The sequence below is a fragment of the Psammomys obesus genome, unplaced genomic scaffold (genome assembly GCF_907164565.1).
Source record: "Psammomys obesus unplaced genomic scaffold, mPsaObe1.curated_primary_1811, whole genome shotgun sequence".
NCBI classification, from domain to species: domain Eukaryota; kingdom Metazoa; phylum Chordata; class Mammalia; order Rodentia; family Muridae; genus Psammomys; species Psammomys obesus.
Window position 1 is genome coordinate 19,804,311 of NW_026585504.1, and position 16,040 is coordinate 19,820,350.

The following is a 16,040-nucleotide window of genomic DNA, read 5'->3' on the forward strand; positions in this document are numbered from 1 at the left end:
GTGTGTGTGTGTGTGTGTGTGTGTGTGTGTGTGTGTGTGTGTGTGTGCTGTGTGTCAAAACCTGAAGCTGACACTGGAAGTTTTTCTGAACAGCTCTCCACTTTATTCATTGAAGCAGGGTCTCTTAATTAAACCTAGAATTGATCAATATATTTAACCTAATTAACCAGCTTACTCTGGGGTCGCCTGTCTCCACCCTCTGAATGGTGGGGTTATGGGTGGGCCACACACCCAGCATTTACATGGGTTCCAGGGGACCTGCCTCTTCACATTTATGTAGCAAGCATACTACCACTAAGCTACCTATCTCCTCAGCCCACTGTATTCTTTAATGACTAATAATTAGCAGGTAAGAAATAAGAAAAATATCAGTTGAGTCTCTAGAAAACTGTACTAAATTAATTTGTAATCAATTAAGAATGTCCCATTGTCTTTCACTATAATTGCTGAATAGGATATTCACTTCTTATGTTGAAATAGCTAGTATTTAAAAGTGTAACTCCTAAGCTTAAAGTTTCTTTAGAAATAACTTCTGACATGATAAGCCCTCAAGTATAACACTAGTGGAACATTTCCAAATCCCTGCTGCAAGGAACTATAACATCCTTAAATTTACCTAATCTATTTTGAAAGGGATTAATTTTCCTAAATGAGAAATCTCTAATATGGCTTTATAAAAAAGACAAAAGGGTCTTTCAGAGGCACTCTGTGGAAGACTCCTGTCTTGTTGCCTCTTTTCTCCCTCTTCTGTCATCTGTCCTGTTTGCCTTCCTCAATGAGGAATAATCATCTTACCCAGGGTTCTCCTTCTTGTTTAGCTTCTTTTATTTTTTTTAATTTTCCGTTTATTCTTTTTTATTATAATATTTTATTTTTATTAATTATAGTTTATACCCTTTGTATCCCACCAGTAGCTCCCTCCCTCTTCCCTTCCCAATCCTACCCTCCCTCCCTCTTCTTCACCCATACCCCTCTCACACTCCACTGATAGGGATGGTCCTCCTCCCCTTCCCTCTGATCCTAGTCTATCAGATCTCATCAGGGGTAGCTGTATTGTCTTCCTCTGTGGCCTGGTAAGGCTGCAACCCCTTCTTTAGGTGTACAGATTTTAGTATTATCCTATCTTATAGGTCTAATATAAGTGAGTATATACCATCTGTGTCTTTCTGCTTCTGGGATACCTCACACAGGATGATCTTTTCTAGTTCCCACCATTTGCTGCAAATTTCGTAATTTCCATGTTTTTAATTGCTGAGCAGTAATTCCACTGTATAAATGTACAATTTCTGTGTCCATTCCTCAACTGAGGGACATCTGGGTTGTTTCCAGGTTCTTGCTATTACAAATAAAGCTGCAAAAAACATGGTTGAGCAAATGTCCTTGTTATGTACTTGAACATATTTTGGATATATGCCTAGGAGTGGTATAGCTGGATCTTGAGGAAGCGCTATTCCTAATTTTCTGAGAAAGGGCCAGACTGATTTAAAAAGTGATTGTACAAGTTTACATTCCCACCAACAATGGAGAAGGGTTCCCCTTTCTCTACCCAGCAGTGTATCAAAGCAGGTGCTAAGGCTCATAACCAAACTTTGGGCAGAGTGCAGGGAATCTTATGGAAGAAGGGGGAGATAGAAAGACCTGGAGGGAACAGGAGCTCCACATGAAGACCAACAGAACCAAAAACCGGGGCACGAGGATCTTTTCTGATACTGATACTCCAACCAAGGACCATTCATAGAGATAACCTAGAACTCTTGCACAGATGTAGCCCATGGCAGCTCAGTCTCCAAGTGGGTTCCCTAGTAAGGGGAACAGTGACTGTCTCTGACAAGAACTCAGTGGCTGGCTCTTTGATCACCTCTCCCTGAGGGGGAGGCAGCCCTACCAGGCCACAGAGAAAGACAATGCAGCCAGTCCTGATAAGACCTGATAAGACCTGATAGGCTAGGGTCAAATGGTAGGGGAGGAGGACCTCCCCATCAGTAGACTTGGAGAGGGGCATGGGATGAGATAAGGGAGGGAGGGTGGAATTGGGAAGGAAAGAGGGAGAGGGCTACAGCTAGGATACAAGGTGAATAAACTGTAATTAATATAAAAAATGAAATAAAATCATTTACATGGAAAAAAAAAAACAAGACAAGAAGAAAATTTTCAGATCAGTTCAATCAAATGTCCATTGTGAGATATATTACAATACCTGCTATTCCTAGGGACTGTGAAGATGCAATGTTGGAATTTTATATCACACATATAAAGAGAAAAAAGTCTGATACAACAATAAGAATGCATGAAAGGCAAATGGAAGTGCTTTGAGTCCCTTTTCTGAAAAAAAAAAGTTAAGATAATGAGAATAAATTAGGTTAAGAAATTTCTGTAAAAGTCATCTTATGAGAGCCATAATGTGTAATACAAAAATGTCTTAAACTGTGGCATTTAGAGATAAACAACTGCCTTTGGGTGGGTTCAAGGTTGGGGCTAAGGGGGGCCAAGGCTTGCATGATTTGCAATTTCTATGGTGTAAACACCCCCACCACAGACTTCTAGCTATCAGTGTGATCTATGGGCTATAGGGTCTTGAGAAGACACTCAAAATCAACTCTCAAGAGCCAAGAAGAAACAGTTCCAGGACTCACTGGCCATAAGCCAAACTCAGCCCACAGACTTACTCTGTTTGGCCAGGAAAATGTTGGCCCACATGGTGTTTAAAAATTCAAGCAAACTGAAAACATTAAACACTCAGGATTTTTAGTTTTTCCTTTAAAGGGGTGGGGGGGGGTTGGATGGTGGGGGAGTAAGACCTAGCCTGGATGCCTAAGGACAAGCCCCGGCCGCAGTTATGTCCACGGTCCTGCTGTGCAAAGCAGCAGCTGTCTGTCAGTGAACAGAACCCTGCTTTTACTCTGGCACAGTCCAAACCAGGCCAGCTACACTCTCTTGTCACTGGGACCTGCCTGGCCACTGGTGTGGAGGGAGTCAGTGCCCCAACAGAAGGGCAAGCATGGAGAGCTCTGACCACAGAGGCAAACAGGGAGAGCACAGGAGGGACTTCTCCACAGGTTTCTGCATTTAGCGTTAAGGAACTGGACCGGTTCTAAATGTTACCTGAACCCAACACTAGTTCACTTTAGGCCACTGAATCCAAAATAACAACAGCAGTAGCAGTGTTCATAGTCTGTACATGTAGGTACCGAATGTGCCCACCACAGCACAAATAAAAATTCAAAATGCAAATTTGTGGTTAATGGTAATTTTGCTCTGTTTATGTCCATATATTATTAGTTGGCTCCAGAGAAAACAGATCTGGATGACTTTTACCTCCACCTGTCAGGAAATGTGACTATGAGCTGTGCTCCACCCAGGCTGAAACATGCAGGCTGCAAGAGTCTGTGGGGCTTTTTAATGTTATACAATGAAGTCTGTCTCACAGACCCAATCCATTTGCCACCCTAGCTAAATGAGGCTTGAAGTGCAAGTTAGTATCAATTTTTATAGCTTTCCTACCAATAGTATCAGCAAAAACAAATAGTGGAATAATATACCTTAAGCAAACGATAGCAGCTCCAGAGAACTATAGACAGAAACAAAAAAGAACTGGGGGAAAAAAAACGTATTGTCAGTCTAATTTCTTGTGTGATTGGAGAGAGGCTGATTAGATGTTGCTTTTCTTCTAAGATCTTATCCACAAGCAAGGAATCTACAAGTCTTATTCCACCAAGAGTCAGAGGTTCTATGCTGCAAGCTGCAGGGTGTCAGGGAACTACAGTACACCACAAGAACAAATGTCAAACCGAGGGATCCATCTTCCTTCTCTATAGACCTGGTTCTGAGTACCTGAAAGGGATCACAAGTACGCATGATGAGCACTGACTCCTAAGCCTGCTGTGTGCACATCCCAATCCTTCATCCTGCATCGATGATCTGAGGAAGCGGTGAGTGAACCGGCTGATAAGTGAGCTTAACCAAATGCTCTCACCCCACAGCTCCGCAGGCCCTGGATATCCTACATGATGCTAACTGAGAACTTGAGGATTTCCAACAGCCTTAAGTGATAACCCTTGTAAATGCGCTGGGTCTGCTATATCGCCCATTTCCTCCAACAGAATAAACATAAGATTAGAGTCAGATTAGCTTATTCTTTCTTGTTCCAAGAGCAAAGACTAGGTCATAACAGTGACTTTTTTCTAAATGCATGTAAGGTAAGGCATATAAGACAGGAGGTAGTGACAATGTACCAGGTATTTTAGACATGACTTCTGCTCCCAGGACAATCACAGAAAAAGACTAGGACCAACACGTGGTTGGAGAAAGAGTCAATAGTTCAATATTTGACTGAACAATCGCATCAAAAAACACGAATCTACTTTACTTTCTCTATAACTAAATTTCATTGTTTCAAAATATTTATTCTCACGTTCTTAAGTTTAGGGTGCTTTGTTGAATAGTTTTAATCATCCTTGGCAGCTGAACTATTACATTTCAAACATGTAAAAGAAAGAAGTTCTAAGACATTTCAACATTTTGCTTAGAAATGAGAACTGTGGAACTCTCAGCTTGATTGAACCCCCAAATATATCAAGTTACAGTTTCAACATGACAGGAGGTTGAAAACATATATTTTCTGTTTGAAAGCAACAGTGAACAGAAAGACCACACCTCCACCAAGTAGCACACTCATAAGTATGTGAAACCATGTGAGTGGCCCTTGGCATGAAGGGGGCCTTAGCTTCTGTTAACTAGGTGCCTCGTGAGAGCAAAGGGATAGAAAGAGACGACAAGTGGAGGAGGTATTAATTTCAGTGTGGCCAGGAAAGAGTAGATAGGGATCAGCATGCACCCAGCTTTGTTTCTGTGTCCCCACAAGCTGGCTCACCACATAATCACCATCTCAAACGAGTGGTGCCAGAATATTCCCCTCTGGTGTCAAGTCTAGAGACCCCACAGTCTAAGATCCAGCTATCTGTTCACCAGAATATTCCCCTCTGGTGTCAAGTCTAGAGACCTCACAGTCTAAGATCCAGCTATCTGTTCTATCCCCCTCTTCTCCTTTAGTTAGGATCCCACACCAACCACAGTGTGCTCTATAAAGCAGCCCCACGTATCAGCCATTCAATATCCGTAGAAAGGAGGAAGATAGTTTCTATCATATGTTTGAAAACATTTACCATCAGTAATGCAATTAAAACAACAAAGAACAAAGAACAACAAAAATAGTGTTTACCCAGCCTCTGTAAGGTGTCATGATTTTTATATATGAAGGTCACTTTTCAGACTTAACTATAACATAGAACTTACATATTGTTCTGTCTCTAAAAAAAACTCAATCACTATGCAAAACTGCATAAAAGGGTATAATAAAAATAATGGTAAATTCACTCCACATTTATTGAAAGTTAAACAATAAAATAGTACTGCCTCATACTTTCATCAATCTTTTTTCCGTATGGAAATATGTAATTTCTTTACCATTCTCACACAGGTTAGTGTTGAGAAAGCTGAGGCATGATGCCTGAATACAGACTTAAAATGAATTCAGTATCCTAATCATATGAATAACCTCCCCCCAAAACTAATAAGAAATACAATGAAGATGTGAATGCTTCTCAGAAGAACGCTATCTAACAGTTTGCCTAAATATCCCTTTACCAATAATCCAGGCTCACCTTAACTTTGCAGTGTTACAAATGCAGAAGCGTACAAGCATCTCATGAAAGCTAAAACTTACTCTAGAAAGCACAGAGGCCATGTGTAAGCAAAATGACCTCCCAGAAAACCTGAAACCTAGCCTACAATATGATAACAAAATCAAAACTTGAATACTTAACAGAATTTACAAAAAAAAAAAATTAAAACAAAACATACTTTACAAGACTGGTCCAGACTATGCATACACCAAATAATCATACATACTTCTTAGATGACCCATTCTGACCAATATTGGCTATGGAAGCAACTCTAGATATCTGCAGAAGACATGAATTAACACTACTTTTTAATATCTTGCAAATTAATCGCATTTCTTTGCCAAAGCCACAGACAACATTTCAGGTTCAACAGAAGACTTTTTCTGCCCTTAGAAGTCATTCTCACCTATTATTCTGGAAACCAGGCTCACCACAACATTATCAGAGTGTAAAAAATTAACCACAAATTAAGAACCACCACTCAACTCAATTTCGAGGAACAAGGCCAACAGGAGTAATATTTCAGTTACGTAAACCAAGCCTAAGAGTATTAATTATACATTGTAAAGCTTCACTGTGATCCTTGAAACCAAAGCTAAAAACTTGTTCAATGTCACAGATCAACTACGCAACACTGAAACATAAAAGGCAAGGTTCTGATATTTGTTGAAACATCAGACATAATCAGATCTTAGTTATTCAGCATCACATCATCCACTGGTCCATATAAACATTTCTGTTTTCTGCTAATCTGCTGCCTTTTGTCTCAACATGCACATGTTTACAGACATATATTTACAGATATGTACAGCACTCAGACTTCCTCTGCTGTAGACAAAGGACTACATCCTAACATCCTACATCACACTCCCAGTCCTTACCCGTCCTATCAGTTCCACACTGTGCCCTGTGTTCCACCTGCTCTGTTTTAATTAATGATCACCATAACCTTAAGGAAGTATAACAGGGAGCGGCAACAGAGTAAGATTTGAGAGGCAGACTTCACTTGAGTCTGAAACCTGTTTCTTCCATTTACAAGCTCTGGGATGCTACTCCTCCTTCTACAGCGAGGGAGCTTTGACCCAGACTAACATGAGACAAAACCAGGTGGTATCCTAAGGACAAATGGTTATAGGAAGCAAGAACGTGTAACAGAGGACTCTCTCTGACAAGAGGTAACATCATAAATCACATCCTGCATGGGAAACAGGGGCTGTTCCAAGGACAGCACCAGACCTTGACTGCACCAAATTAAACCTGGACACTTCCAAGAAACACAAATTAAGTAATACTTTGTGCTAGTCTGTAGCTGACCAGACTGGACCCCTAAGTCCACCAAGAAGAGTAAATTCAACATAGGCAGAGGCATAGCAGAGGTACCCTCCACTCCAGTATCAAGAAGATGGCCAAGTATATTTTTTTTATTTTGTTAAAAGATATATATATATATATATATATATATATATAATTACACTTTATTCATTTTGTATCCCCCCATAAGCCCCTCCCTCCTCCCCTCCCGATCCCACCCTCCCTCCCCTTTCTGCATGCATGCCACTCCCCAAGTCCATTGATAGGGGAGGTTCTCCGCTCCTTTCTGATCTTAGTCTATCAGTTCTCATCAAACGTGGCTGCATTGTCCTCTACTGTGGCCTGGTAAGGCTGCTCCCCCCTAAGGGGGAGGTGATCAACGAGCAGGCCAATCAGATTATGTCAGAGGCAGTCCCTCTTCCCACCAAGTATATTTTTTAAGCAGAAGGGACTTAGCCAGAGTTTTTAACTGCTAATTTTGAGGTTTTACTTAGAGCAGGAATTGAAGGCATTTTTATGAATGAATGGCTGCCCATGTTACTAACAAGAATGGGCCAACACCAAAAAACCATGTCTACAAATCTGAAAGGCACAATTAGAAAAACCAGAGCCCAGTATCTGGGTCAAAGATTCAGCAATGAGGACTAGACTAGATTCATGATCTCGAAATTTTGATGAGTAACTCATCTGGATAGTAAGTGAATGATCAATGCATGGTTAAGAATATCAAGAAACATGTGCCAAATAAATAGTTTATTAGTAAAAGAATTTCTAACCAATACATATCTTCTTTAAGAATCCTACTTGTGGCTAGGTGTAACAGCACATGCCTTTAATACCAGCACTGAGATGGATTTCTGTGAGTTAGCACTAGCCAACCAGGATTAAAAAGTAAGAGCACATCGATAGATAGATAGATAGATAGATAGATAGATAGATAGATAGATAGATAGATAGAACCTGCTCAAGAAATCTTTCCATTTCTAAAATTCTGAAATTCTATTATAGATAGCAGTTATGTTTTAATCTGTTTTCCCGATACTCTAGACTATTTAAATTAATTATAACACATCCTATTGGGTTTTTTAAATCCAAATTGTGTTGTAAATAAAGTAAACACAAAGTGAATTATTATAGATCAAACATTCTAAGATAAAGTGTTGGAAAATTCTGCGAATACCATTGAAAATGATGGCCTTATTGGAGGGTTGTTTCCCATAAAATTACGATAGCAGACAATATTAGTGGGATGAATACTCTGACCTGACCTGAACCACTATTCGGTAAATATAATAACAGTGAAAGAGCCACTGATGGACGCTCATTTTCCTGGGAAAGTAAAGGTGTGATGAGAAGCATATCTCCAAAAGGCATTTACTAACAGGAGGGACAGCAACCTTACCACGGAGACACTCAGCAGTCATAACCGAACCATCACGAATGGTTGTGACTTCCAACAGTAAGACAAGTAAAGTCACACGGGTCACATGTAGAAATGTAGACACGATACTCTAAGAAGGACATGTCATTTCTGGGGTGCAGCTGCTGAAACTTTCTACCGTAAATTTGTTGGGAGAAAGCAAGCAGCACATAGAGGGAAACTCTTTGGAAACAACTGATCAGTACTCTCTCCAGAGATATCAAAATCAAACAGGAAGCACCACATGCCAGAGAACTCCTAGGACATGATAAAAAAAAAAAAAAAATGCAGAGTTCAAAAAAGATCTGCAAAGCAACCGAGTATATCATATTAAAACTAATTTTGAAATTCTGACAACTGGTCTAACAGTCATGCAAAACTGTTAACATTTACAGAACTGGGCATAGGGAACTCTCTGGAATACCACTACACATTTGCTGTAAGTTTAAAATTATTTACAAAGACATATAATATATACAAATAGAATGTGCAGGAAGCGTATTAGCAACCTATATATATAGTAGTTATGTATAACCATATATATATATGGTTATATATATATATAAAATATAAACATGGTATAGTCCTGTTCTTGTATCAGGCATTGTCATTTAGTTTTATTACATCTTAGAAGTTCTCCTGTATGTTATGTTTCCTTGGGAAAAATAGTTGATTGGGCTGCAAGTATCTTCCTGAATCTGAACCAGGAAAGAAAGTACAAAAAATGTAGACATAAAATACAGCCCTGACAACAACTTTAGGTAGTAGACTCACACAGTGCACCCGATCTGCCAATGACAGAAAGATCCACTATTATCAAGCTGCAGGGAAGAACAGAAGGAGGGTGGACTTCAAAGTATCAAGTATTAAAGCTCATGAAGTTCCACCTCTTCACAATAAATAGAGGATTCTGTTTTTTCTTAGAATGTTGGGAACTGCACCCAGAGCCTATGCATGCGGGGGAAGTATTCTATGACTGAGCTATAGAGGATTCTAAGAATAGACAGGTAAAGAGGAATGCCTAAATTCCTAAATTTCAAGGTGGCTTGAAATTTTGAAATTTCAGTAAAACCAACAAAGCCAAAAGGAAGTGAGGCTTCCCTCAGGACATATGAAATATGAATAAAATTAATGGTGAGGAAAACTTATTTTGCAGATATTAAAATGAACTGCAAATGGGAATACAAAGAATTTAAAGCTGGGCGTGGTAGCACACACCTTTGATCCCAGCACAAAGGCAGAGGTAGGTGGATCTTCGTTCAAGGCAGCCTGGTCTACAAAGTAAGTTCCAGGATAGCCAAAGGTACACAGAGAAACCCTGTCTCAAAAATCAAAACAAAAAAAGAATTTAACAGTGGGCCAGGAGCGGTGGTACAAAAACTTTTAATACCAGCCTGGTCTACACAGTGAGACCTTGACACTTAAAACAAAAGCCAGGTGTGGTGGTGCACACTTTTAATCCCAGCACCTGGGAAGTAGATCTCTGTGAGTTCAAGGCCAGCCTGGTCTACATAGTGAGTTTTAGGACAGCCAGGGAAATATAGAAAGACCTTGTCTCAAAAATCTAAAATGAAAAAAAAAGAAAAAGAAAAAAGAAGCAAAAGTTGAAGTTCAAGGAAGTTAAAATCAGAATACTTAAAAGCAAAAGAGAAAACATCTACAGCAAAAAAAGACATTTTTAAAAAACCAAATACTCCATGAAAAGATAGGCATAGAACACTAAGTGCCTCTGTTAAGGCAGAAAGACAAAAACTGTTGCAATAACTTACAGCTCACTGGAATTTTAAGAGCACTAGGTGTAGGTACAGCCCAATAATATAGCCTCTTCTTGCATCAACCTCGACTTGATCCCAAGAAAAGGGGAGCAAAGATAAAAGGAGCTAATACAAACGCAAATTACTAGAAGTCACTCTTAATTCAACACAGTAAAGACTAAATAAAGACTGCTCAACGCTGGCAAGAGTTGCAGAGACAAATAGCCCCATTTCGTGCAGGTGAGAGAACGTGCGATCTTCTTGGTACTCACTTGTCAATACCCATCAACATCCTTCAAAAACAAATATGCTCTGATTTCAGTTAGTGGTTGTGTTTCAAGTGACCAACGCCTCCTGGAGTCCCCAAGTACCTCGCAGGGCTCTACAAGGTCAAAGCTACTTTTTTTTTTTTTTTTACAAAATTATAAAATATTATTTCCCTTTCTATTCTATTGACATTTGTACCTATTACATACCACAGTGGGTAAATTTCAAATTTTTAAAATGCATTTTAATAGAAACAGAATTATATCACTTTCTATTCATCCCCTTCCAGCTACCCTCCCTTGAGACCCATACCCTACCCGTCCCTCCAGTTGCTAGATTCTTTAACTTCCAATACCCATCAACAAATTGAGGCTGGGATACTACAGACATATTCAAACTCATGTATACAAAACTTAAAAATAAAATTGCTATTTTACTTCAGAATGTTCACTAATCAGTGCTATTAAATCAAATCCTCTTAAAATTCTGAACACTGAATTTAGAAGTAAAGACAAAGACAATTTACCAAGATATGGTGGTATCTCCCTGGAGAAACTCACCTGACTGAGAACTGAGCTAACCATTTCCCCCCAGGAAAGATAATTCTTACTTGAATAAACAATGAATAAAATACGATTATTCAGATTTGGGTATCTGGCAGGCGTTTTTCCTCAGATATAAATGACATGAGCCTGTCATTTCAAGGAAAACAACCAATAGCATGTGTTGCCAATGATAAAATTTGAGGTTTCAAGGGAAAATTCAAATATTAGAAACCTCATCTCCATCACCATAGCATGACAGCATCAAATCTTACAATCTTACAGACTTCTAATGAGATCACTGATGAGATCACCAAATGTGGTATATATATATATATATATGTGTGTGTGTGTGTGCGTGTGCATATATATTCATATATGTATACACATACATATACATATATATTGTAGAATGAAAAGTGACAACATTTGGAAGGTCTGTATGGTTCCAAACCAATATTGTATAGGTAAAAGAATCACTAACGTTCAAACCAGGCCAGGATTACAATGCAAGAAGGTGATAAGTCTTTGATGGGGTTTCTTAACCCACATTATAGTCAGCCTTCAAGAAACTATCATTTCTTAAGGTTTTTAAAATCATTGTTGCTGTTTGTTTGTTTCCAAGACCAGGGTTTCTCTGTGTAGCCATGGCTGTCCCAGACTCAAACTCACAGCAATCTGCCTGCCTCTACCTCCCTGAATGATGGGATCGAAGGTGGGAGCCACCACACCCAGTTATTGTTAGATTTTATGTAATTAAAACATTCAGTCTTTTTTTTTTAATCCACAATTATCTTTAAAAAAAAAAAAAACTATTAAGTTACTCTTCTCTTTTGCAACTACATATGAGGCTGGTGTTTCTTGTTATGCTTTCTTTCTTCTTCTTTGGTGATGTGCACCTGTGCATGACCACGCCTGTGGGTGCACTCATCCATGTGTGTACACGTGGTGGCCAGATCCACATCAGGTATCTTCTCCTTTTGAGACAGGGCCTCTCAGTGACCTCCTCACCGATAGGGCTTCCAGTGCAACCCTCCCCCCTACAACAAGGTCAGGTGTGTCTCGACAACAGCCCATGTGTTAGTTTGCTTTCTGCTGCAACGACAAAACACCATGGCCAAAGAGGCAACTTGGGGAAGAAGGGTTTATTTCTGCTTATGGTTACAGGTCATCTGGAAGGGAAGTCAGAGCAGGAGCCTGGAGGCAGGAACTAAAGCAGAGACCATGGCGGGGGCAATGCTTACTAGCTTGCTGCCCATGGCATGCTCAGTGTGCTTTCTTACACAATTCGCGACCACCTGCCCAGGCTCCCACAGTGGGCTGCACCTCTCTCATGGCAATCACTAGTCAAGAAAAATGCCCCAGAAAAATGTCTGGCAGGCCATCTGATGGAGGCATTTTCTCAACTTGAGCTGCTCTGCTTTTCCATGGATGCTGGGGCTCCTCAGGTCCTCATATATGCTTAGCAACCATTTCACTCATTGAGCCATTTTCCCAGTGCCTCCTGTTCTCCTTTAGTCAGCACCATATGACAACCAGTTAAACGCAGAAGCTGATGCTGTGTCTTGTATTTAGGGCAGCCATTAAAGAAATTCACTAAATTATATTTGTCTTGACCTTTTGGGGAATTATGGCTATTATACATAAAATATGTTAACAAGTAATACACTGACTACTTTCAAAGCAAATTTAGAGGTATTTTATTTGTTTTTCAGCTTTAATTTATATTTTAGTAAATATTTACAAGTATAACCATACAAAGACAATATATATATATATATAAAAGGAAGAAAGAAAAAGAGTGGGGTTGCTGAGATGGCTTAATAGATCAGAGCCCTTGTCACCAAGCCTGAGTTCTACTGGAAGAACCCATTTGGTGGAGGGACAGAACAACTCCAAGTTTTCCTCTGACCTACACACACACACACGCACACACACCTTGACACATGTGGGCCCAAAGACAACCGAAACTGCCCAGCAATGTATACATATATAATCCATATGATATGTTACATGACACATGATATATATGCAGTTCTTATACCTTTTCCCTTGGGCGATCAGCCATAGAGAGAACTCAAAAAAATGTTAAAGACAATAATTAAATTCCCACTTGTCAACTGTGTTCTTGGACAGCAACCATGATAAAATCCCCTGGCTATGAAGGAATACTATCACCCTTAAGTATGGACAATACTGGAAAGATAGCCTTTCTGATAAGAGACTAGAAAAATTAGTCTACTAAATATCTGCTTATAAAAGATACGTTTTAGTTTTTATTGACACCGGTTATCCAATAACTTGCCCTTCTCAGTGGAACATCTCTGTGATGACACACTCAAGGCTATGTGTTATAGGCAGAAAGCTCTCCACTGGGGGTAACTATGCTCAAAACCATAACATGGTTTTGAATAAGAAAAAAAAAAAAAGAAAACTGTGTACAAAATGTTCTGTACCATTTAACGTAGTAGCTGTGATAACGCAGCTGTCCTGAACAGGTTCCTCAAGTAATGTTTGGGTCTCAGTTTTCAAATCTTTGGAATGAAGACCTGTTATTTAAAGTCTAAGAGACCTTTCCTAGCCACCAGGATAATCCTAAAATGCCACAGCAAAGTAAAGAGAAAAGTTTGAAGCTCACGGGGAGTATGTGTATGCATAATGAGAAGCCTTCAGACCTGGAGGTCCAAGCGGTCAGACTCAGAAGTATAATCCCTATAACTAATGTCCTCGACTATATACTAAGAACCTTTTCGTTGCAGAGTCAACAGCCCAAGGTCCTCTTTAAGCCTGGGCTCTCTTGTTTGTCACCAGTTGCAACCCCGAGTGGGTCCTCTGTTTACCCTTGATCTACCACCTCTAGGTGTCTATGCAAATTAGTAGCAAGCCAGTCTGATGAACCTCCAACTCACATTTTTGCTTTGCAAAGACCCCATTCCAATTATTTATTCATAGTGTCTGTGAATTAACCCCTGGACATTTATGAAGCACCTACTATGTGTACTTCCCCAATACGTATCAAGTTTCCAAGAAATACCTGTTGACCTTAATTCAATTGCAAGGCCTAGGGAGGCTCCAGGTGTCTCAGCCATAAAGTGTTCTGTGTGGTAAGCAGATGAAAGGGAAAGTGTACTCTCGTGATCCTCCCATTTTTGTATGACACGTGGCTCTTATGCACCGCTAGGGTGGCGGAACTGGGCTGAAGGGAAAAGGCTGTGAGATGGTGACTTACCTGGGGAACCTCTGCTTCAGCTTCCTCAGGCTCTGCCTGGTGGGCGGTACAGACACTAGGCACTGGGCTATCTCCTCGTACTGGGCTTTGGTTAGTATCATATTAGGCCCAAGGGGAGGGGGGGGAGGATCACCCTTGGGTTCGTGCAGCCTTGGTGCCAGGAAACAAGGGAAGGGCAGAGCGCAGCGCGACCCGGGGTCCTCCTCCTCCTTAGCTAAACCCTGTACCCCTAAAGCACACCCCCTAGCTGCACCGCGGGGCGGAGACTTGTCGCGTTCCAGGCTTCCCCTCCGCCGCAGAGGCGGGCTGTAGACCTGTGTGCGCCAGCAGAGCGTACTGAGCAGCCGCAGTGAGCCGGACCGAAGGCACCCAGCCGCCATCTTAGGTAAGGGCAGAGCAACCAGGAAGTGGCGGCTGCGAACCGGAGACTTCATAGTCTTTAGGGGCAGGTGTTCCCCAGCCTCACATCCCTGAGATCGGAACACGGACGTTCACTGGAGCCACATTGCCAGTTGCGAGTAACCCGGGGGGCCTGTCGCACAGGTCCAGGGGCGGGTATCACAGACGGTCCTCCAAGCCTTGAGCCGGAGCCCCGGAAGTCGTCTGCCCGAGCGCGGGATTTGAATTTGTTTCCAGGCACGCCCAGTTCTCGCCGCTCTGAGCCGGTGGCCTGCAGAGAAGCGAGGTCTCCGGTGAGCAGAAGCGGTGGAGGGGGTCTCAGCAAGCCTGCAGTTTGGCTTGTGCTGGGAAAGCCCTTCAGGCGCTCTCGTGGAAAGCAATGCTGTTTTTGTAGAGAACTTAGGAATGCTGCATCTTAAAACAACTGGCAGCAGATTGTCAGTTTCACCCCCTTACTCCTCAAGAAGTTTATTCCTGTCCACTAAAATAGTGGGTGCCCAATAATTGTGTAGATGGATGAACCGCGGAGTTACTATTTTTATAAATGGACCAAGTCAACATATTATAGCACCGGCCCCTCTAATTCCTTTTTCATAAACCTTTGCTTTCTAAGATGGACATGTGTTGTGTCCTCTTCAAATTTAAACATTTTGAGCAAATGGAAGAAAACCACACTTAAACGGTTTATGGTGTCTTTCATTTGAAGTAAAGCATAAGTTGGAAGGTTGGCTTAGGTGAGACCCCTTTGATGAATTCCTCAGTCCATCAAAGCTTCAGTTACTTTATAATAAAGTTTAACTCATGAGGCTGGTTTTAAGATTAAATAAGGTAGTCTGTAGCTATGTTATGAAATCATGCTGGCTGTCAGTCAACAGATGAGAGGGTAAACAAAGTTTGGTTTTTACAAACACAGTCATAAGGAATAATAGAGTGATGTCATATTCTGGGAAAAGGACTCAAATCTTTTGTGTTTCCTCTCATTTGTGGATTTTACATAGATCACAGATACACATATTTACACACATACATAATATATGTATACATATGTATATATACATATATATATATATGCAAGACAGCAGAGAAAGACTGAGAAAGCAATAAGGTTGGGGGGGGAGTGTTTGGGTGTAATACGCCTGAAATAATTTATATTTGTGAAGTCTATCACTATGCTTAATGATCATATGCCAATTAAAAACAATAAGACAGTAAAAATATACTTAGCGTAGCGTCCAGCAAATAGTCTATGCAAAATAAGTAAGGTGAGTAATAAGTTGGTTAAGTAAACTGGATGGGATGTTTACTAGATAGTGCTGTGTGGGTTCTCTTGTAAAGACTCACTTAATCCCCATAACTTCCCCTGGCCCAGGTTCTGTCCCCATTATGGCCCCGTCCTTCCTTTGTACGGGGTGAACAAAGGCATAAAAGGTCAAGGAA

General features: G+C 40.7%; 1 protein-coding gene across 1 annotated transcript in view; it reads right to left on the bottom strand.

The window, feature by feature from the left end:
* Cdin1 (CDAN1 interacting nuclease 1) overlaps positions 1-14,555 on the bottom strand; it is a 211,543-nt gene extending 196,988 nt beyond the window's left edge. The window contains exon 1 of the mRNA XM_055598844.1: positions 14,205-14,555. Within this exon, the coding sequence (XP_055454819.1) occupies positions 14,205-14,305 (101 nt within the window). The 5' untranslated portion in view covers positions 14,306-14,555. The remainder of the gene's footprint in view (positions 1-14,204) is intronic.
* Between the last annotated feature and the right edge of the window lie 1,485 nt (positions 14,556-16,040).